Here is a 23,550-nt window from a genome sequence, read left to right as displayed (position 1 = left end):
GCGATGCTTGGAACGCCTTGTGAGATCTAACGCGATCTTGCGAGACGTTGAATTTGTGGGCGAGATCCAGATTTACATTTTTAAGTGGGCCATTAGGCCAATTTAAATATGCTGCCGCCCCATTCGCCTGAGGCCCGGGAACAAACACCCGTGCCTGGGGGACCTCGCCAGTGCACCGTCTGGCAATGGGCCATACAACTGTGGATCGGCCGGAAAGGCACTTCGGGAGGGTGGGGGGGGGGGGGTTCATCCGAGGCCATCAGAGGCCCCAGGTGGTTGCGCTCTGGGCAGGGTGGTATCCTGGCATTCCCACTGCCACTCAGGCACCTTGGCACTGCGAGCACTGACCCTAGGAAGTACAGAAGGATCTCGGTGCGCATCTCCATCGATTCCTGAAGCCAGCACGGCAGGTAGATAAGGTGGTGAAGAAAGCACGTGGGATAAGACCATAAGACATAGGAGTGGAAGTAAGGCCATTCGGCCCATCGAGTCCACTCCACCATTCAATCATGGCTGATTTCAACTCCATTTACCCGCGCTCTCTCCATAGCCCTTAATTCCTCGAGAAATCAAGAATTTATCAACTTCTGTCTTAAAGACACTCAACGTCCCGGCCTCCACCGCCCTCTGTGGCAATGAATTCCACAGACCCACCACTCTCTGGCTGAAGAAATTTCTCCTCATTTCTGTTCTAAAGTGACTCCCTTTTATTCTAAGGCTGTGCCCCCGGGTCCTAGTCTCCCCTGTTAATGGAAACAACTTCCCTACATCCACCCTATCTAAGCCATTCATTATCTTGTAAGTTTCTATTAGATCTCCCCTCAACCTCCTAAACTCCAATGAATATAATCCCAGGATCCTCAGACCTTCATCGTATATTAGGCCTACCATTCCTGGGATCATCCGTGTGAATCTCCGCTGGACCCGCTCCAGTGCCAGTATGTCCTTCCTGAGGTGTGGGGCCCAAAATTGCTCACAGTATTCTAAATGGGGCCTAACTAATGCTTTATAAAGCTTCAGAAGTACATCCCTGCTTTTATATTCCAAGCCTCTTGAGATGAATGACAACATTGCATTTGCTTTCTTAATTACGGACTCAACCTGCAAGTTTACCTTTAGAGAATCCTGGACTAGGACTCCCAAGTCCCTTTGCACTTCAGCATTATGAATTTTGTCACCGTTTAGAAAATAGTCCACGCCTCTATTCTTTTTTCCAAAGTGCAAGACCTCGCACTTGCCCACGTTGAATTTCATCAGCCATTTCTTGGACCACTCTCCTAAACTGTCTAAATCTTTCTGCAGCCTCCCCACCTCCTCCATACTACCTGCCCCTCCACCTATCTTTGTATCATCGGCAAACTTAGCCAGAATGCCCCCAGTCCCGTCATCTAGATCATTAATATATAAAGAGAACAGCTGTGGCCCCAACACTGAACCCTGCGGGACACCACTCGTCACCGGTTGCCATTCCGAAAAAGAACCTTTTATCCCAACTCTCTGCCTTCTGCCTGACAGCCAGTCGTCAATCCATGTTAGTACCTTGCCTCGAATACCATGGGCCCTTATTTTACTCAGCAGTCTCCCGTGAGGCACCTTATCAAAGGCCTTTTGGAAGTCAAGATAGATAACATCCATTGGCTCTCCTTGGTCTAACCTATTTGTTATCTCTTCAAAGAACTCTAACAGGTTTGTCAGGCAAGACCTCCCCTTACTAAATCCATGCTGACTTGTCCTAATCCGACCCTGCACTTCCAAGAATTTAGAAATCTCATCCTTAACAATGGATTCTAGAATCTTGCCAACAACCGAGGTTAGGCTAATTGGCCTATAATTTTCCATCTTTTTCCTTGTTCCCTTCTTGAACAGGGGGGTTACAACAGCGATTTTCCAATCCTCTGGTACTTTCCCTGACTCCAGTGACTTTTGAAACATCATCACCAACGCCTCCACTATTTCTTCAGCTATCTCCTTTAGAACTCTAGGATGTAGCCCATCTGGGCCCGGAGATTTATCAATTTTTAGACCTCTTAGTTTCTCTAGCACTTTCTCCTTTGTGATGGCTACCATATTCAACTCTGTCCCCTGACTCTCCGGAATTGTTGGGATATTACTCATGTCTTCTACTGTGAAGACTGACGCAAAGTACTTATTCAGTTCCTCGGCTATTTCCTTGTCTCCCATCACAAAATTACCAGCGTCATTTTGGAGCGGCCCAATGTCAACTTTTGCCTCCCGTTTGTTTTTAATGTATTTAAAGAAACTTTTACTATCATTCCTAATGTTACTGGCTAGCCTACCTTCATATTTGATCCTCTCTTTCCTTATTTCTCTCTTTGTTATCCTCTGTTTGTTTTTGTAGCCTTCCCAATCTTCTGACTTCCCACTACTCTTTGCCACATGATAGGCTTTCTCTTTTGCTTTGATGCATTCCCTAACTTCCTTTGTCAGCCATGGCTGCCTAATCCCCCCTCTGATAACCTTTCTTTTCTTTGGGATGAACCTCTGTACTGTGTCCTCAATTACTCCCAGAAACTCCTGCCATTGCTGTTCTACTGTCTTTCCCACTAGGCTCTGCTCCCAGTCGATTTTCGTCAGTTCCTCCCTCATGCCCCTGTAGTTACCTTTATTTAACTGTAACACCTTTACTTGCATTTTTTAGGCAATGCATAGAATCTAAGAGCGGGGAGGTGACGTTGGAACGGTATAAAACACTGGTTAGGCCATAGCTGGAGTACGGTGCGCAGTTCTGGTTACTACATTATAAAAAGAAAGTGATTTCACGGGAGGGGTGCAGAGGAGGTTCACCAGGGTGTTACCTGGACTGGTACATTTCAGCTATCAAGAGAGGTTGGATAGGCTGGGGTTGTTTTCCTTGGAGCAGAGAAGGCAGGGGGGGGGGGGGGGGGGGGGGGCCTGATTGAGGTGTGTAAAATTTTGAGGGGCATAGAGAGGGTGGAGAGGAAGGAACTTTTTCCCTGAGTGGAGGGATCAATACCCAGGGGAAATAGATTTAAGGTAAACGGCAGGAAGTTTATCGAGGATTTGAAGAAAAATGTTCCCCCAGAGTGTGGTGGCAATCTGGAATCACTGCCTGAAAGTGTGGTAAAGGCGGGAACCCTCACAACATTTAATAAGTATTTAGATGAGCACTCACTTGAAAGGGCGTAGCATACAAGGCGATGGACCAAGTGCTGGAAAATGGGATTGGAGTAAATAGATGTTTGATGGGCAGTGCGGACCCGGTGAGCCGAAGGTCCTCTTTCCTGCTGTAAAAGCTCGGTGACGCTATGACTCATGCTGTACAGAACGTACCAAGAGAAACTCCTCACTTTGTCTCAGAATTCAAAGAAAAACCCATGGCATAAAGTTCTGCTGAAAACAGATCAATTTTGTTCGTGAAAGGTCAAGTACTTGTTTATTAGTTATCCTGAAATAAGCCCGGGGTCAAATCAAAATACATTTATTGATTGGAAGCAGCGCGAGGAACTCCAAAGGGGCTTTACAGCTGAAGAGATTATCTGTGCATGAAATGGGAACGGTTCGGGCTCTGTACTTCATGTGTGCAATTCACAGATAGCTTATCACAGACAGTGATAGTCCGTGTGAAGCTCCTACATACAAACCTCTTTCAATAATCTTCCGGGAGGGCGAAGTGGAGATTTATTAGAACCATGCTAGGAATGAGAGACTCCAGTCACGTGAAGAGACTGAGAAAAAACTGGAATCGTTCTCCTCAGGAGCGGAGGAAACTATGGAAATGATTCCGATCCCAGACCAGATCCTAACGGCGACTAGGGTACGGCACCAAAACTCCAATGTTTTATTTGAGTTATGTCAGACAGTGAGGAAAGGTTATCTCGCTCCAGGAGGGATTTCATGAAGAAATAGAGAAATGGGGTGGAACTCTCCGCCTCGCAATGCCGCAAACCACCATCGGGCGGAGAATCGGGCGTCTGGCCAAAATCAAGGTCCGCGCTCGGTGCCGATTCTGGCACCGTGCTCTGGTCCCTCCCTGGTGGCGGTAACAAGGTTTGCACCCCGTGTCGGCAAAACCGGTATTTGCATGCATTTAAATGTGATTAGCGGGTTGGATTAACTGCATGCTCCGTCCTAACTCCGCTCCTCAAGGTGGAGATCTCGCGGGTGTGAGCTACGACAGGTATACACCAAACCTGGACTGGGCGCCATGGCTGTGGAGGGGGAGCGGGAGGCAAAAATAAGTGTTGGGCTTTCTTGGGGGAAGGCTGCCTGGGCCGGGGCAGTAGTGGAGAGCGACTTGGTGTCGATCCTTCGGGATCGGGGTGGCCTGGCTCAGACCCCCATAGCTGCAGTTTGTGTTTTAAACCCACCCCTTTGGTGCTGCTTACAGGCTCCTAGCTGCTCACACTGCTGACTGCGCATTGTGTTCTTTGAGTGCTCAGAGAGCCTCTGGTCATCTGGGAGCCCACCCAGGCTGCCCCTCTGGGCACCCTCAGACCCCAGCTGTATCGTCAAGGGGATGGGCGTGGCCAAGCTCAATCAGGGGCCCACCAGGTGTTGCCGCTCCTCAGAAGCGCTGCCCCATTGCAGAGGAAGCAGGGAATCAGCAGAGCCCCCCCCCAACCAGAGACACCGGCACCGTGGCCCTTGGAACGCTCCCTGGTTCTCTGACCCTCTCAGGGCAGAGGCCTCACCAGTGACACCCCCACCCCTCAGGATCACCAGCTGCCTCCCCCTGGTGAGGCTGGCAGCGCTGACTGCCTCTGTCACCACCTCCCAGGCACTGTTCAGGAGAGCAGGCTTGAGTCTGCGGCCCATCCTGGGGAAGAGGGTCTCCCTCCTCTCCTCACTGCCTTGGAGCTGTGGGTCCACCTCGGACTCCCATCCTTGGGGGTCAGGTCTTCTCTGAGCCGTCTTGGCGGCTGCAGTGAGTGTGTAGTAAGTGGAGCGATTAAAATCAGCCCCAGTTGCCAGGCTCTTTGATGCTAATTCCGGTCCCAGCGATTTGAACGCCCGCTGGGCCGGAATTTGCTCGGAATTTGCGTGAGCAAAGTGCTGGCCCATTAGCATGTCCTGAATTGCTCCAGAAATATCACCCCCCTTGGGGGCATGAACTGCACACAAATCAGTCCCAGTATCAACACTTAGTCTCCAAAATGGAGAACTACACCCATGGTTTATTAAAACAAATATTATTATTAACACGGTATTAAAATCTTTAACATCACGCCAGAAAATAACTTACAATGATCCCTTAAGCAATGCTACGGAATACAGTGAATACAATACCCTTAACTGCTATCTTTATTCCCAATTAAATAGCAAGAAAAAAATCTCAGCTCTCAATCCACTATAATGACCAATAGCAAAGAGGAATATTTGCTTTACAGAGATGTTCTTTGACACTGCTTTAAAGACAAGATCTGACTCCTGTCAGACCCATGCAGAAACTCTAGCTGTATGTCTTCAGAAGATGTTTCTCAGCTTGTTTCAGCTCCCCCTTGACCCCAGGCAAGTCTGCACTGCTTCAAAGACTGTTAATCTCTTTTAACTGAACTGCAGAGAGAAAAACTGTTTGACCTCTGGACACAGCTTCATTCAGATCAGAACTCCCCTGACCTGCTTCCTGCAAAATGCCTGATGCCGTATCTCCACCCAGCAACGACATCATCTCGCCAAGCTGAAATCTAATTAACTCCACAGGGAATCCCCTTAATCAAAACAACATTCCATTAGCCCCAACTTTGTACGATGGTTTACTCGACGGCTCCCAACCTTTCAAACCAGGATTCTTTAAAAGCGTGACTGCAGCAGTCACACACACTAACCCAGGTTTTTAACCCTTACTGCACCAAATACCGATAATACAACACATCTGAAATCCCTACATTCAACACAAAATACAAACTGAAAATGCTGGAAAAACTCAGCAGGTCTGGCAACATCTGTGGAGAGAGAAACCGAGTTAACATTTCAGGTTCAATATGACTCTTCTCTGGAACGAGAGAGTTAGAGATGTGGAAGTTGCAGCAAGAGGTAGGCGTGGGTCAAGTGGAGCAAAAGGGGGGGGGGCGGCATGTGGCACAGTGGTTAGCACTGCTGCCTCACGGCGCCGAGCTCCCAGGTTCGATCCCGGTTCTGGGCCACTGTCCCGTGTGGAGTTTGCACATTCTCCCCACGTTTGCATGGGTTTTGCCCCCACAACCAGAGTAGGTGGATTGGCCACGCTAAATTGCCCCTTAATTGGAAAAAAAAATAATTGGGTACTCTAAATTTATTTTAAAAAGTGGAGCAAAGGGAAGGTCAGGGATGGGGTCGTGGTGGGGAGGCATTAAATAACAAAGGTGCCGAAGAATCATAGAATCCCTACAGTGTAGGGGGAGGCCATTCAGCCCATCGGGTCTGCACCGACCATTTGTAAGAGCACCCCACCTCGTCTCACTACCCCCACCCTATCCACGGAACCGCGCCTAACCTTTTTGGACACTAAGGGCAATTTATCATGGCCAATCCACCTAACCTGCACATCTTTGGACTGTGGGAGGAAACCGGAGCACCCGGAGGAAACCCACACAGACACGGGGCGAACGTGCAAACTCCGCACAGACAGTGCCCCAAGGTCAGATTCGAACCCGGGTCCCTGACGCTGTGAGGCAGCAGTGCTAACCACTGTGCCATTGTGCCGTGCAGCCCATGGAACATAAGGCAAAGGGGGTGGTAATGGTAGCAATAAAGGAACAAAGCACTGGTTCAGAGTAAGTGTTAATAGCAGAACAAAGGTCAGCACTGTCTGAAAGCAAAAAGCTGGAAGAACAAGATACAGACTGCAGCCAGTTAAAATGGCTAACTCCCGATTTAGAATGGCTAACCCCGATTTAAAATGGCGAATGGAAAAGGCTGATGGGAAAATCAGCCAACAGGACTAAAACAAGCAGCTGTAGGTAAAACTGTGTATTCGCCTCTAGGAAGGCCAGACAAGATCGATACCTGCAGCCATCAGCACAACAAAACACCAGCCATCTGAATATTAATGAGCAATCCCCGGGAACAATGTGCAACATTTTAGACACAAAGCCAACCCAGACTTTTCGGCGCCAACAGGAGCCTACACAAAGGGAGGTGAACGATCACCCCAAGACTGCCCATCGATCAAGGAATCACTCCAGCATTGGAGAATATCGAACCAAGTGATTGGGACAAAGTCCAATCACTTGGAACCAGGTACAGGGTCCGCCCCGAAAGGCGGGAAGCCCCTGGGGACTATAAGTATCGAGTCCAAGTTCAAATCGACTCTTCTTCTCTCTGCCACCCTTCTGCAACCCCTTCTGCTGACCTTCTGCAACAGCCGCTCAAATCGTAAGTCTTACTTCAACGCTCGCTACGAGATAGGCGCTCCTAGCTATCGATCTGTACCAGCTTCGAATCCCGCAGGCTCAGAATCCAAACGAAAGGCCATTCGTTTCCCTGACCTGGTGGGCCATTTCCAAAGTTAAGTATTGGCCTGTTAGTTGTAGGAAGTAGCTTAGACGTAGAATTTATGCATGAGTATTGATTACTGTATATAATAAATGTGCGTTGATTTAACTCTTACTAAGCGGTGTGTTGGATTATTGATCATTACGCGGACTTGAACCACGTGGCGGTATCAGAAAGATACCTGGCGACTCAAGAGCAAAGGTGATAGAACAGAGCAATTAAACTAAGGCTAAAGTTAGCAGCAACAAGACTGACACCAGGGGAGAAAATACAAAAGACATGACAGAGTTCATATTATGAAGTTGCTGAACTCAATGTTGAGACCAGAAGGTTGTAAAATGCCTTATCGGAAGATAATGTGCTGATTCTCAGCTTGCGAAAATCATGAGGGATTTTGATAGATTAAATAAGGTGAAACGGGCAGCACAGCGTCGCAGTGGTTAGCACTGCTGCCTCACGGTGGCGAGATCCCAGGTTCGATCCCGGCCCCGGGACACTGTCCGTGTGGAGTTTGCACATTCTCCCCATGTCTGCGTGGGTTCCGCCCCCACAACCCAAAGATGTGCGGGTTAGGTGGATTGGCCACGCTAAATTGCCCCTTAATTGGAAAAAAAAGAATTGGGTACTCTAAATTATTATTATTTTTTTTTAAGGTGAAGCTGTTCCCAATGGCAGGGGGGTCAAATAGAACCTGAGGTGGGAAAAGGGTGGTGGAGATTACCAAGTGAGTTGTGATTTGGAATGTACTGCCTGAAAGGGCGATGGAAGCAGGTTCAATAATAACTTTCAAGAGGATAAATAATAGAAGGGAAAATCTTTGCAGGGCTGTGGGGTAAACGATCAGGGAGAAACAGAACTGGTTGGATAGCTCTGTCAAGGAACTAACAGAGACATGACAGGATGAATGGCCTCCTTCTGTCCTGTGTGATTCTACAACAGTATTTCCCCTTCTTAAAAAGAGGATACATCAGCACATTATAAAGAATTCTTCGAATTATACAAGGGTATAATTATACAGTTGCTTCACAGCTCCAGGGTCCCAGGTTCGTTTCCCGGCTTGGGTCACTGTCTGTGCGGAGTCTGCACATCCTCCCCGTGTGTGCGTGGGTTTCCTCCGGGTGCCCCGGTTTCCTCCCACAGTCCAAAGATGTGCAGGTTAGATGAATTGGCCATGATAAATTGTCCCTTAGTGACCAAAATTGCCCTTAGTGTTGGGTGGGGTTACTGGGTTATGGGGATAGGGTGGAGGTTTTGACCTTGGGTAGGGTTTTCTTTCCAAGAGCCGGTGCAGACTCCATGGGCCGAATGGCCTCCTTCTGCACTGTAAATTCTTTATTCTATATTCTATAAGGGTAAATCTCGGCTTGCTTTTTTGAAGCTGTTCAAACATTAATATCAGTGATTATTACAGTCTGCGAGTTATCCAGAATGGGAAATACTTGGAGATGTTCCACACGTGGCGCGTTAAAAGACAAACAGGGGCCAGGGTTTTCTGCTCCTGTTCGCGTCCGGCGGGATCGACAACGGCACAGCGGGCGAGGAAATTAATGCGAGAAGGTCAAAGTCACGACGGCAGGAAAGCATCGCAGGTTGCGCCGTTCCAGGGTAGCGCCAGCTTCATTCTGGGCGTGCAGCTGGGTGAAAACTGTTTCCCGGTCTGCTAGCGGTGTGCCTTTGAAAGTGGCAGCTGGATCATCGAGTTGCGAATATGATGGCGGGGCGGGTGATTCAGGGGCTGCCCGCCAGCGATACGCCGTGGAACCCGCCACTGCAATACTTTTTTTCTAAGTTCCAGCCGATACGGTGGTGAAAGCTGCCGCTACTGTCAATGGCGTCAAGGCCACTTTGACCCGACACAGGCCTCTGCCGAGATCGGAGAAAATCTCGCCGGGGGTTCGAAAATAAAGGGAATGTCAATATTGGTCCAGGTAACCATTAACATTCTAGAACGCAGCGATTAAAGCTGCAAGTTATTCCACTGGACATGGGTGGCAATAAGCAAACCCAGCAGTTTAAATCGGTTCTTAAAAGGGCAGCATTAAGTGATTGGGATTCACAGATGCCAATCTTCAGGCACCATTGTGAATGTTTTATTTCTCTGGGAGAATGATGAAGTAGGTTTTTAATTAATTTGCCTCCGGAGACTCCATTTACCTTCATACTCCAGTAAGAGCTACTCAGAGCTGAGCATTAACCCCAGTCAGCGGCCACGAGGCCACTTCATCCATCAAACAAATGCGTTCTGATCATAAAATGATGTGAGTTTTTTCAGCGAGCACTTCATTAAAATAGTAAGGCGTCCATTATGTTAAAATCTGGCTTGCAAAACATAAATTAAAATACTCCCTGAACATCATCACTCTCCTCCCATGCACCGTGATTCACTGACAAAAAATACTATTTCCTGACTAACAAAGCAGCAAGCCCCAGCCAATTGCGCTCGCTGACCTGCATGAGCGTCTCATCTGGCAACTCCTCGATCTCAAAATTCTCATCTTTGTTTTCCAATCCCTCCTCGCTCCTCCCGGTCTCTGAATCCTCCTCCCGCCCCACATCCCTCAGCGACTCTCTGCTCTTTCGGCTCTGACCTCTCCAATTCAGACCACTCCACCATTGGCGACTGTGGCTTGACGTGGCCCTGGACCCTGAGCTCTGGAATCCCCTCCCCGAAGCTCCCCGCCGCGCTCTCTTCACGCAAGGCAATCCTGCAGTCTCCCTCTGGCAAAAACATTTTGGCCACCTGTTCTCATGTTTCCTTATGTGGCTCAGTGCCAAATTCGGTTTGATAAGGTTTCTGTGAAGCCCAGGAGGAGATTTTACCACGTTAAAGGTGCAATATAAATGCAACTTTTTCCAAATTGCAACTTTTAACAGATACCAAATGAGGGATGACACAGACATTGCTCAGGGAACTGAACTGGACTAGCCACAACGGAATTGTGGCTGCAACAGCAGGTCAGAGACTCAAAATCTCGTGGTAACTAACTCACCTCCTGAACTCCACAATGCCTGTCTGCCATCTCTACAAAGCACAAGTCACGAATGCGATGCAATAGTCTCCACTTGCCTGGATGAGTGCAGCTCCAACAACAAGTAGTTCAACACCATTCAGGCCAAAACGAACGAGCTCGCTTGATTAACTCCCCTTCCACAAGCATTCACTCCCTCCACCACCGACACACAGTAGCAGCCGTGTGTACCATCTACAAGATGCACTGCAGCAACTCACCCTGAGACACCATCTTCTAAACCCATGACCGCTAACATCTAGAAGGACTAGAGTGGTAGACACACCACCTGTAAGTTCCCTCCAAGCCGCTCACCTTTCTGACTTGGAAATATATCACTGCTGCTTCACTGTCGTTAGGTCAAAATCCAGGAACTCCCTCACTAATAGCACAGTGGGTGTACCTTCACTTCATGGACTGCAGCGGTTTGAGGAGGCAGCTCACCACCACTGTCTCAAAATGCTGGCCCAGCCAAAGCTGCCCACATCCCATGGATGAGTAAAAATATATCAGCTGCCCATTTCTTATATAGTAGAAAATTTTCCCTTTGAAATTTGGTATTCTGGTGTCTATCCTGATGAGTGCAAGAAGAAAAGCTTCAACAGCATGTCTCTTTTTCCAGCAATAATACAGATCGATTATAAATATAAAATAAGAATCAGCTACGTTAACTTAAAAGTATATCAAGTACAGCAATTAAATCTGACATTTCCTGTCATTTCAAATCCATTGGTCAATCTCGTCTAATAAGTAATCTTGTAAGTAGATGGTTATTATCACTAGTTTCTTTGCATCATGGAAGCTAATAACATATCTTAGACGTCCTGTTGGTTTTACTGTATTCTTCTTTGAATCAGAACAGTCTGACAAAGTCAATTAAGATCAGACAGTGAATCATCCCATCATAATGTGAAAATAACGTAACATTTCACTGCACTATTTTAATTTAAAAAACAAAATTACAGCAAAGCCCAGACAAATTGAAAAATAATATTTTGCAGCTGGGAAGTTGCAACCGCCAAAAATAAAAGATGAAACTATGACGATGTGGGATATGCCGGAACTGAGAGGTGATAGCTGCCAGGAGTGACTGAACAGGAGGGGAGATGGTGTAATGGCAACGTAGCCTTGTGCCCAGGCTGATGCTCTGGGGGCATGGGTGAATGTCCTGACATGGCAGCTGGCGGAATGTCAATTCAATAAATCTGAATACCATAAAATCATAGGATCCCTACAGTGCAGAAGGAGGCCATTTGGCCCATCGAGTCTGCAGCGGATATAAAGCTAGCCTCTGTAATGGTGACCTTGACAATTATTACGAATGTGGCAACAACACATTTGGTTCAGTTAGGCCCTTCCGGGAAGGAAATCTGCCATCCTTACCCGGTCTGGCCCACACATGATTCCAGACCCACAGCAATGTGGTTGACTCTTACCTGCCTCTGTGTAATGGCCAGCAAGGCAGTCAGCTCAAAGGCAGTTAGGTATTGGCTACAAATGCTGGCCCAGCCCACAAAAAGAATAAAAAACTCACTGTGGCTGTTACGTTCCCCTCGGGATCAACGCATTTCTCCTGAATTCCTATTGGATGTGCCACTGACAACCTGGTATCTACCATCAGCTCCTGCGACAGCACCTTGAACCCCCCCCCCACCCTCCCGTTGCCTCGATCTCTCGCCACAGCCACACAGAAGCAGACGTCCGATGCACTTGATTTTTAACCGCCGGGACACTGCTCCGAGCAAACCCTGGAGAAAAATCATTGGGAAATTAACACATAAAGCCTGTTTAACGCCCCCATTTTCCTCAAACACACTTGTTTATTAACTATCAAAGAGTTGGAGTTGGAGGTAAAAACTCTGCTTGACCGATGGTTGAGGATCATCTCATCGAAAAGCCAACCACTTTCCAAATGCGCAGGCGGGGCGGCGCGTGGGAGGGCTAATTAGGCAGCCAATGGAAGGAGCGAGGAGAGGGGGCATTCGGAGGGCACTAGCCATGTGAGGAAACCTCCAGAGTTGGAAACCCCTGACAAGGGGTTCCCGTACCAGCCTCCCCGAACAGGTGCCGGAATGTGGCGATGAAGTTACTTTTCACAGTAACTTCATTTGAAGCCTACTTGTGACAATAAGCGATTTTCATTTCATTTCACAAGGGATGATTTCACGAGTTGCTGCCTGTTCTGTGAAGCCTTGCCCATGATGGGAGCATGGCTGCGGTCCACATTGCCCACAGTTTCCCAATCTTTAAAATAAAACGATGTAAAGACAGTCGGCAAATGTCCAACATGTGCTCCAGGTGGCGACCAGGAAATGATAATTCACCACCTGGGTGCACACAACCGATCAAGAAATGTTATTAGAAAGTTCAGAGACATCATTGTCATCACGAACAATACCATTAATTCTCTACGTCATTCACCCCTATTGTTTCCAGAGGAAAGAAAGTGACTTATATAATACAATAATACTGAGATTAAAAGCACAATTTGCTCTTTCAGTAGCACACTCCCATACACGGATAGTGTCCCTTCTATTCGGCAGGGCACGATAAGTGATTATTTTTACGATTTATTTTCTGGCAGTGCAGTAACACACTGCATCCTGATTTCAGTCGAGATTGGGTAATTATTCTGGGGAGGATGTTCCACTCCAATTTGCACAGACTGCGTACACAAGGTGAAACTCGGCAAGACCATGAGGGGAGAAAGGAACAGAAAGCTGTTAGGGCCGAGGCGAAAATGGGTGGAAGGCTGCTCGTGTGGAGCATCAACAGCAGCAGGGACCCGACGGGCCGAATCGCCAGAGTAGACTTTGGAATATTGGAGTTAGAGGCGGGATTTTCCGATACCCCGCCGGGTCGGACAGGCCCCCACAGTGGCCTGGCCCGCGATCGGGGCCCACCAATCTGCGGGCGGGCCTGTTCGCTGGGGGCACTCCTTCCTTCCGCATCGGCCCCTGTAGGGCTTCGCCGTGGCCGGCGTGTAGAAGAGAACCCCCTGCGCTTGCGCCAAAATACGCCGGCCCGTCTGCCGCATGCGCGAGATCACGCCGGCCCTTCGGCGCATGCGCGGGCTTGCGCAGTCCCTTCAGCACCGGCTGTAGCGGCGCCAACCCCTCCGGCATCCACCTAGCCCCCGGAAGTGCAGAGAATTCCGCAGTTCCGGGGGCTGTTGACGCCGGAGTGGTTGGCGCCGGTTCTCCCGCTGGCCGGCACGGGGACTTAGTCCCCAGAAGGGAGAATCCTGCTGCTGGTCTTTGTGGTGAATCGGGATCTTTTCATGGACCTTTCACAAACTTTCGTTGACCAGACATGGGTACAAAATGCTCACTTGTGCAGAAGGGGCAGAGCAGAGTGAGACGCAATACCAGGTGGAAACTAAGTGAGAGTGAATCTGCCGCTCATTTTACTTATGCCCTGTTTACAGTGGGCAGTGTGCTTGGCACGGAGATACAAGAGGGCTGGAGTTTTACTCTGGAGGCATCTATCAGCAGTGCCCCCCCCCCCCCCCCCCCCACCCCGATCTTCGGCACCACCTCGGAGGAGGCCACGGATGAAGCGTCACACTATCACCCGCACCACCCACCTTCGCAGAGGCACACAACTCCGTGGGCAAACGTAGCAGACAGTCTTCCGGTTCACTATCTAGTGAGCACCACTCTGGTGAGCTTCTGATGCGTTTCAGGTGGAGGCAGGAACGTCCCAGGGATCGGCAGTCGGAGGTCCGCTGGATCCCAGGACTGAACTGTGCTCCGACCAGATGCCGCGCCTCGGGGCACAGTTTCCCTTTGCTGCTGGAGCCACAGTCCTGTGACTATAAGGCCAAATCTCCTGTCACAGGAGATGCTGTTGGCCATGTGTGGCACCCAGGCTCATACTGGAAGGGTGGCGTCCGCAGTGGAAAGCCTGGGGAAAGAGGTCCGATCCATGGTTCAGTCCCTGAGGACCATGGCTGAAGGCAACTGCAAGGTGCAGACAATGGTGGGCTTCCAGGACTGGCAGCGCCAAGATGATTTTGAGACTTCTAGAGCTGAGACCAGCTGCTCCTCCATCTCATGGAGCAACCCAGGGGCCCATAAACACCCGTGGGGAGGAGGATCCACTGCAGCACATCCTGGCGCCTTTCACCCAGTGACCAGCCAATCTGGATCCCCCATCCCGAGACTGGCACCACTCAGGCGCACTGGGCAGAACCGGGTGCCGTGGCAACACCAGTGCTACCCGAAAGTAGGTCGGCCCCTTCAGGACCCGGCCCTCCAGGGGAGTCAGGAGCACCTCAGGAAACAGGACACGGTAGGCAGCAAGGCCGCCTCCACCTCTGCTGTGCATCCTGGGTAGATATATTGGGAGGGTTCGCAAGTGTGAGGAATTGCAGTGACACAGCGTGGGCCTGGGTGAGGTTAGGCACAGGTAGTTCAGCATCATTATCGTATGTGCACATGTTACTGAATTAAATCTTGTTCTTCATCACCTTTTAATGCTTCACATTCTTTAACCCTCTTCCCAGTGGGATAGCGTTTTTCCCATCGGGACACAGTTCTCCCCACTGACCCTCACCGTCAGGCAGATGGTTAGACCCTCTCATTTTGGAGGGGGTGGGGGTGGAATCTGGTGGTGTTGAGCTGTTGGACGACACATGCCCGTCTGCAACATGAAGCGGGAGGCAATGAGGATGGCCCTCGCCCTCCTGCCTACGCCCTCGCCCTGCCTGGCCCCCATCTTCCACATCCCCACCGGCCTCTTCCTCAACTCCCTCCAGAATGTTCTCCTCTTCAGAGGACACATGTTGCTCCTCTAGGTGCTCCTCACAAACTTTGTCACCCCACTGAAGAGGCAGCTTCTGTAGGGCACGGTAGACCACTGTGAGGCGGGAGACCCTCCGGGGGCTGCACCGGAGGTCCCCACCTGACTTGCTGAGGCAGTGGAAGCGAACCTTCCGGAGGCTGAGGCACCACTCTATTGCAGATCAGGTGCCGCTGTGAGCTCGTTGTACCGGGCACCTCAGGAGATATTGCTTGTCCCCTACAAGCCATCCCTGCCGTCTGGGGTAACCCACAAAAATGCCCGGGATCCGCGATTGCCCGAGAAAGTAACTTTCATGCACGCTCCCTGGAAAACGTGAACTCATGTGAATGAATTCCATCTGGTGGTGACACACCTGCTGGAGATTGAGGAAATGGAATCCCTTCCTGCTCATGAAGAGGGCGCCCTGATGCCACCGGGCATTAGGGCGACATGGGCGCAGTCGCTCGCCCCCTGCTATGGTGCTGAATTCCCTAGCCCTCTTGTCTTGCTGGGCCTGGTCCAGGTCGAAATAACAAAGTCCAAAGACCTTGCAGAGAATGCATCCGGAATTCACGGATACACAATTGGGCAAATCCCTGAGAGGTGCCGCACAGGTCGCCCATGGCTCCCGAGCACGTCTCCGTTGTGTAAAATTTGAGGCCTTCTGTGTCCTGCATGGCCACATGGGGGAGGGGGGGGGACGGACCGGGAGCGTGGTGGGCCCAGAGCTCTAACTGCTGCTGGGGGCCCAGCGTAAATGCCATCTTCAGCAATCGCTTGGCAGCCTCAGTAACTCCGAGGGGCAGGGAGACCTGCCCAGTGCTGCTGAAGCGCTCGCTTTCTAGAATCGTCTCCTTCATTTTCTTGGCACATTCCTTGGGGGCTTGCCTCGCGGGTGAGAAAGATTTCCCATGATTTTGCACAAGAGCGTTCCCTCATCACCCGCAATGGGAAATGCCATTCCAAATCAGCACCCACCCATTTGCAAACATACCGGGGCTTGTGTCGCAGGCATTGACGTGAACTGTACTCAGAGTTACCAATGGGCTTGCCTGTTGTGTGCAGGCAGGCAAGGATCAGCCTGGGCAGGCTGGGTTGCTACTGGAGTAAATAACAGCCAAAGACACCGTCCCTTCTGCCCTGGCCGCTCACTTCAGCAGTAAAACACAAGGTTGACGATGGGACGGAGTTTATCCTACGTCCCTCTCCCCACTCAAAAGCACATGTAACTAAAAAAACTCCTTCACATCATCCCTGTTTAATTCGCCATGGCTGTAACACGTCTCACGGTATCAGTCATGTTGATAATCTGCGGCTCCGAAGTTGTGGTTAAACTGCAGATGCATCCATTCAGGAATAGCTCGCCCTGCTGAGATTGGACAGCGGGTTATAGACATGTCTGACACATGGTTAAGAATGACAAAACCTATCGGCTTCTGGGCTTTGTTCTTTAAGCCCATGTCAGAGATGCTCCATGTGGAGTTAGACCCGTGTCCACTGGTGCCCATATATGGGGTGTTGGATTCGCCGCTGATTCAGTCTGGGGTAAAGGCGGATGTTGTCGCCTTTGCCTCGCTGATAGCCCGGAGGCGAATATTGCTCGGTTGGAGGTCTCCCGCTCCGCCCAGTGCCTCTGCTTGGCTGGGTGACCCAATGGGGGGCACGGTAGCATAGCGGATAGCACAGTTGCTTCACAGCTCCAGGGTCCCAGGTTCGATTCCCGGCTTGGGTCACTGTCTGTGCGGAGTCTGCACGTTCTCCCCGTGTGTGCATGGGTTTCCTCCGGGTGCTCCGGTTTCCTCCCACAGTCCAAAGATGTGCAGGTTAGGTGGATTGGCCATGATAAATTGCCCCTTAGTGCTTTGTATTTTTCTCGTTTTGCTCTGGTTGGTATTGATTGTTATGAAGAAAAATAATAAACATATATCTTTAAAAAAAGCTTTTTAAAACTGCCACAAGCTCATCAGAGGTACCTGTCAAAACTATCAAAGGGACCAGTAAAACTATCAAATGCACCTGTCAAAGGGAGCTGCCAAGAGTGTTGAGGCATTTAAAAGTGCTGCCCTTTAAATATTTGGGAAAGAAAATGCTGGAGTGTTGACAGCTGACTGCTTGCTAAATTGACATAAACCTTTGGGTTTCCACTACTGGATTAGAGCTGTATGACTGATTTTACCACGATCCATTATCACAGGAGAGTGCCTGAAATTCCAGTTTGATTCTCAGCAACAAGTGGTTATGGATTCATTGAAGTAGGACTATGAATTCTAATGCTTGTTGTTATAAGAGATATGGGCAGCAGGGTAGCATAGTGGTTGGCACAATTGCTTCACAGCTCCAGGGTCCCAGGTTTGATTCCCCGCTGGGTCACTGTCTGTGCGGAGTCTGCACGTTCTCCCCGTGTGTGCGTGGGTTTCCTCCGGGTGCTCCGGTTTCCTCCCACAGTCCAAAGGTGTGCGGGTTAGGTGGATTGGCCATGATAAATTGCTCTTAATGTCCAAAAAAGGTTAAGTGGGAGTTACTGGGTTATGGTGATAGGGTGGATACATAGGCTTGAGGAGGGAAGGGTCGGTGCAGACTCAATGGGCCGAATGGCCTCCTTCTGCACTGTAAATTCTATGATTCTATATGTTATATGTTTGTTGTTATAAGGCTTTATTTAGTTGAAGGAATGTAGCAAATGCGCTTTTTATGAATAAAATAACAAAATTGTTTCCCATAAAGCTTCAAACAAGTTCTTGGTGTCAATAGCTGCGTGGCACTGGCCAAAGCCAAACTCGAGTCTCTGGAATGTTAGGGGGCACAATTGTTTTCTGCTTCAGGGATCCGCAAAGCTAACAGGCACCCTTCTAACTCAGGCTGCATTATTCCGAGATCTCAATGCTGTTGTGTCTTTACACTTACGACTCCTGTTTGGCCACTCCAGAGTTTTGCCACACCAGCCCTCCCAGACTGGGTGCAGCGTTACCTTCTCTTCCGCGATCTCATCCATCCATCCATCCAATTAGGCCCGCTTGCTTGGCTCTTATCACCCCCCACCCTGTGTGGCCCGCAGCCGCCCCGTACCCCCCATGCCACAGATATCAGACTAACACAGCCCCCTAAGAACTTTTAAACACAGACAGCAGACCTCAGGACCATCCACACCACCTGCGACCCCCATCCCGGAACCCCCCCCCCCCGACACCCACTGAGCCGCCTGCCTGCCACTCAGACACGCCTGAGCTCCTTCCCCTGTCCTCTCTCGGAGTTGGCCAGAGGGCTCTGTCCCCTTGGACTCCCTGGTGGTCAGTGGAGACAGTGATGTTCACCTCCTCCCTCCCGCTCAGGGGTCATGGCGCCGGGTTCCAGTTTTTGAAAAGCAGTAGTAATTCCCGTCAGCGTGACGTCACGCCTGGTGGGCAGGAAGATTCAATGAGGCCGGAAGATGTCACGTTGACCACGCTAAGTATATTATAATGGATTGAAATTCATGCAAATCAGATTCGCACCATTCCTGGGCGTGAACCTGATCGTGTTATTGGGGCGCGCCCGGGAGATCGTACTCCGAAACCTCACCACGAAAGTCTCATTTTGGGCCTCTCGCGGGATTTAGCGGCCATCATGGGGCCTTGTGGCCAAGGCGGCTGCTGAATCCCACCCCTAGAGTTTTACAGCACTGAAAGAGGCTCTTCAGCCCATCGTGTCTGTGCCGGCCATCCATCACCTATCCATTCCAGTCCCATTTCCCAGCACTCGGTCCGGAGATTTGTCTGCTATGGTGTTTCAAATGTTCATCTAAATGCTTCTTAAATGTTGTCAGGGTTCCCGCCTCCATCACCCTTTCAGGCAGCGAGTTCCAGATTCCCGCCACCCTCTGGGGGAAAAGGTTTTCCTCAAATCCCCCCGAAATCTCCTGCCCCTTACCTTAAATTTATGCCCACTGTTTATTTATTTATTTAGATTTTTAAAAAAAATAAATTAAAGTACCCAGTTCCTTTTCCCCCCCAATTAAGAGGCAATTTAGCGTGGCCAATCCACCTACCCTGCACATCTTTGGGTTGTGGGGATGAGACCTACGCAAACACGGGGAGAATGTGCAAACTCCACACGGACAGTGACCCAGAGCCGGGATCGAACCTGCGAACTTGGCGCCGCGAGGCAGCAGTGCTAACCACTGCGCCGCCGTCGCCCCCTATTGGCCGCTATACAGGGGGGAAATGTTTCTTTCCAACTACCCTATCTTTGTCCCTCATAATTTTAAACACCTCAGCCAGGTCCCCCCCTGAGTCTTCCCTAGTCACAGTGGGTGTGACAGCCGCCTGTGGGAAACCTGAACTCAGCTAGGACCTTTGATCTCTGCCGAATTCAGCCCAACCACATTTTGTCTGGAGTGAGGACCTTATCTCACAATGCGAGAGTTACAAATCTTTAGAGAGGAAGAAAGTGCTATTGAAGGACAGATAAGTTCTGTCGAACGGTCAAACAGTCAAGTTATTTAAAAGGCCAACCCTTAAAAAATTTAAAAAGGTGTGTGTGTGGGTGTGTGTGTGTGTGGGTGGTGTGGTGTGGTGTGCGTGTGTGGTGCGTGTGTCTGTGTGGTGTGGTGTGCGTGTGTGGTGTGTGTGTTGTGTGGTGTGAGTGTGTGGTGTGGTGTGCGTGTGTGGTGTGTGTGTGGTGTGGTGTACGTGTGCATGTGTGGGTGGTGTGGTGTGGTGTGCGTGTGTGGTGCGTGTGTCTGTGTGGTGTGGTGTGCGTGTGTGGTGTGTGTGTTGTGTGGTGTGAGTGTGTGGTGTGGTGTGCGTGTGTGGTGTGTGTGTGGCGTGTGTGTGGTGTGCGTGTGCATGTGTGGGTGGTGTGCGGGCCCCCCTCGAACAGCTCCTCCACCCCGTCAAAAAAAGAATGGGAGAAAGTTCAGGGGAGATTGAACAGAGGCGTTCAAATCCGGAAGGGCTCGAGCAAAATTAGAGAAATATTGGAAAGGAAGAAAATGCAGGGCTATGGAGAACGAGCAGGGTGAGGGGGATCAATTGGATCTTCCAAAGGGCCAGCACAAGGACAATGGGCCGAATGGCCTCCCTCTGTGCTTTTTGATTCCAGGATTCTATAAATACACATACATGGCAATCTTCAAAAAATACAACTATCAGTCAAATCCGGATGCTGCTCGGTAATAATGGATGTGTGGGTGTTTAGTAGGTAGGCATTGATGATAAAACAGCTTGAGTGAAGGACAGATGCACAACTGCCTATCCACAATTACAACCTACCACGCGCCCACACATACATTACTGCTATTCAATTATAATCCCCTCCCCTCTCCTTTTATCTAGTTAATGTTTTTTCCCAAATTAAAAATCTTTTAAAAACGTTTCCAGCCGCGTCTGGCAATGTTTCAGGCAGTGAAGTGGAATGATAGCTTTACTAATGGATGTCTCTACGTCTGGAGGTAAGGTTTTGTTTTAATTTGAGGTCAGTTTAAATAAACTGGCAGCGTTCTATGCCGGAGACAGGCGCCCCCACTTGGACACGTACTGTGGGTGATACATTGGCTGCAAAGCGCTTTGGGACATTCCAGGTGGTGTAAGGTATTTCGCTATTCCATCGAGAAGGCAGCAAGAAAGGAAGAATAAATGTGTTTCTCCTCCGTATTCCCTTGTTTCAATTCTGTTTATTTTTTAAACAAAAAGAACCAATAGCGGGGCTCTTAAAATGACCGCAGGTGGTCACATGTTGGTAGTTCTGGAAGTTTATGAACAGTTTAAAAATGGACAAAGGCTAATTCATCAAACTCCTGGGATGTAACATTCCTTGTAGTGATCTCTGTATGTGCATGTACACAAGGGGTTAATGTGTAATCAGTAGCACCACATGATCACAAGAGGGCCGGACCAACCGGGGTACAAAAGGCAACCACATTGAGTCTCTCTCTCTCTCTCCTGGGTGCACTGTGACCAGGGCAGTAGCAAACTAGTTCAGATGGCTAGTGGAGTTACGTATAGTTACTGTAGTTAGATCTTGTTAACCTTATCACTAGTATCAAAGTTAAAGTAAAGGACTCATGCAATTATTGTTATAGTGACTTAATAAATCTTTTGTTACTACTGGACGAGTTTGAGTCTTCTTCATCGAGATTCAGAAGACCTCAAGGATTGAGTAGCACATGTTACCTACCACACTGGTAACAAAACACCCCTTGCATTGTATAAACATTCCAGCCAAGCCAATACAAAAGGGCCAGTGGACGAGATGTCTGTCCCAGTCATCCCTGGACAAAGGCAGAGCTACTGGGATTCCTCAATGCCAACGTTTTGCTCATGGATCTGCAGTTACCTACTCAAGACACAACGGGTTTTAACAAGGGACTTCATTAGCGGAATAGCTCGACCCGAAACCACCCGGCCACATGACAGAGACCGGGAGTTGTTTCAATTGTTTTAGTTAAGCAGCTTTTGAGTTCTTTTTCCAGTTTGCTGTTTAACCTCAGAAGAGCAGCAGGAGTCGAGGCTGGCAGACTACTTCGGTCTGCCAGCTTCCATCAAAAGCAGCAGCAGAAACCCAGCTCTGCCGAGCTTTAAATGGCCTGGCCCTCACCGACACGGTTTTCTAACGGAACGTCGGAATTCCTGTACCAGTGCCCACTGCAAGACTGATCCATCTCTACCGGCTTCTCCTGTCAGCACTATTGGAAAAGTGGATCATCCCGATAGCAGTTTCAGCCGCTAACCTCTCCGACGGAATACACCACTGGCCTTTGGATTCTGCACTCACGTGAAACAAAAACATTTTTTTGCCTGTGGTCTTTGTCCTGCACCTCTTGCTTTCCCTTAACCCTCTTCTATTGTGTGAATGCGGAGGAGGTACATTGTGAACCGTTGTCCCGCCTTGTGTGTGTGTTAAATAAATAAACCTCTTAGTTTACTTTATGCTGAGTTCGCTCTGGGACAATGAATAGAAGATTGGATCAATCCAAAATGAAGGAGGTTTACAGTCAATGAAGTACTTTTAAAGAATGGTCATTGTCGCAATGCAGGAATCATGGCAGCTAATATGTGCACAGCACGATCCCATAAACTGCAATGTGATAATGACCAGATTATCTGCTGTGCTGCTGTTAATCGAGGGATAAATATTGTCCAGGACGCAAGGGAGAACTCTCTGTCCTTCTTCAAAACAGTGCCACGGGACCTTTTACATCCACCCGAGCAGAGGGGCTCAGTTTAGCATCTCATCAGAAAGGTGTTGCCCCCGACAGTGCCGCAGTCCCTCAGTACTCCACTGGGGGCGTCAGCCTTGACCTTTGCGCTCAAGTCCGGGAGTGGGACTTTAACCTGGAACCTTCTGACTCGAGAGGTGCGAGCAGCAGCTACTGAGCCACGGTTGACGTTTACTAACATACGATCATTGGACGTTTTTTACTTAGGGGTTCATTCACCCTATCCCGGAACATTGGATTGCAAATGAGTACGAGCTGATCGTGCCGTATGGACAATGATCACTCATCAGCCCCCTCAACCCCTAAAGATCTTCTTCGAAATTCTTTTAAGTAGGTTAAATACTCTAACTTTACAGTTGCTGAAGAATGCTTAAAATAGCTGCAGGGGCAACGTGCACTCGGACACAAGGTGAGAAATGTTCGGACAGGCAAGAACGGTGCAATGTGTAAATCACTTTACCTGTTTCAGCTTCTTTAGATCTTCATCCAGTTCCAGATTGTCCAGAATAACAGCGACAAACAAACTCAGTAGAATCTGCCGTGTAATTAAAAACACTTTTCAGACAAAGGCATCAGCATGTCACAACAACGTCAGTGCTTTGCACATCAAGCATTAGGGTCAAAAAAATACACGCAAAAGAAATAAATCTGAATTCTGAAACAGCTGCACATACATTTCTCAGGTGAAACATTATTAGTCCAGGCAGAATGTGTCTGCTCAATTGGTGCAGATGCACTAACAGGAAGAAGCAATTGTTTAGTCAATTTACACAATTTTCTGTACAATGAAATCTTACACTCTGCCAAAATAGTGTTCGATTTAATTTTGCGGCACAGAAACAGGATATTTGGTTCAACTGGTTTCTGCTGGAGTTTCTGCTCCACGCAAACATCCTCCCACCCCTCGTTATCTCACTCTATTGGTGTACCCTCCGATTCCTCGCTCCCTGGTGTCGAACCTCCCCTGAATGTAGCAGCACTATCTGCCTCAATACTTTGTGTGATGGTCTGACACTGTGCCTCTGTCCTAATGGCAGAACAGCATCCATTGCCTTTACATCATCAGTAACCAGACTTTGAGGGCAGCACGGTGGCGCAGTGGGTTAG

At 49.3% G+C, this 23,550-nt stretch overlaps 1 protein-coding gene across 1 annotated transcript in view; it reads right to left on the bottom strand.

Moving 5' to 3' along the window:
- The window catches only part of nalcn (sodium leak channel, non-selective), a 282,172-nt gene that overhangs the window by 152,487 nt on the left and 106,135 nt on the right, over positions 1–23,550 (bottom strand). Inside the window, exon 15 of the mRNA XM_072476568.1 lies at positions 22,904–22,978. Within this exon, the coding sequence (XP_072332669.1) occupies positions 22,904–22,978 (75 nt within the window). The remainder of the gene's footprint in view (positions 1–22,903; positions 22,979–23,550) is intronic.

This window comes from Scyliorhinus torazame, chromosome 15 (assembly GCF_047496885.1).
Source record: "Scyliorhinus torazame isolate Kashiwa2021f chromosome 15, sScyTor2.1, whole genome shotgun sequence".
NCBI classification, from domain to species: Eukaryota; Metazoa; Chordata; class Chondrichthyes; order Carcharhiniformes; family Scyliorhinidae; genus Scyliorhinus; species Scyliorhinus torazame.
The sequence above is the reverse complement of the archived record's forward strand: the minus strand, read 5'-3'. Positions and strand labels throughout refer to the sequence as shown.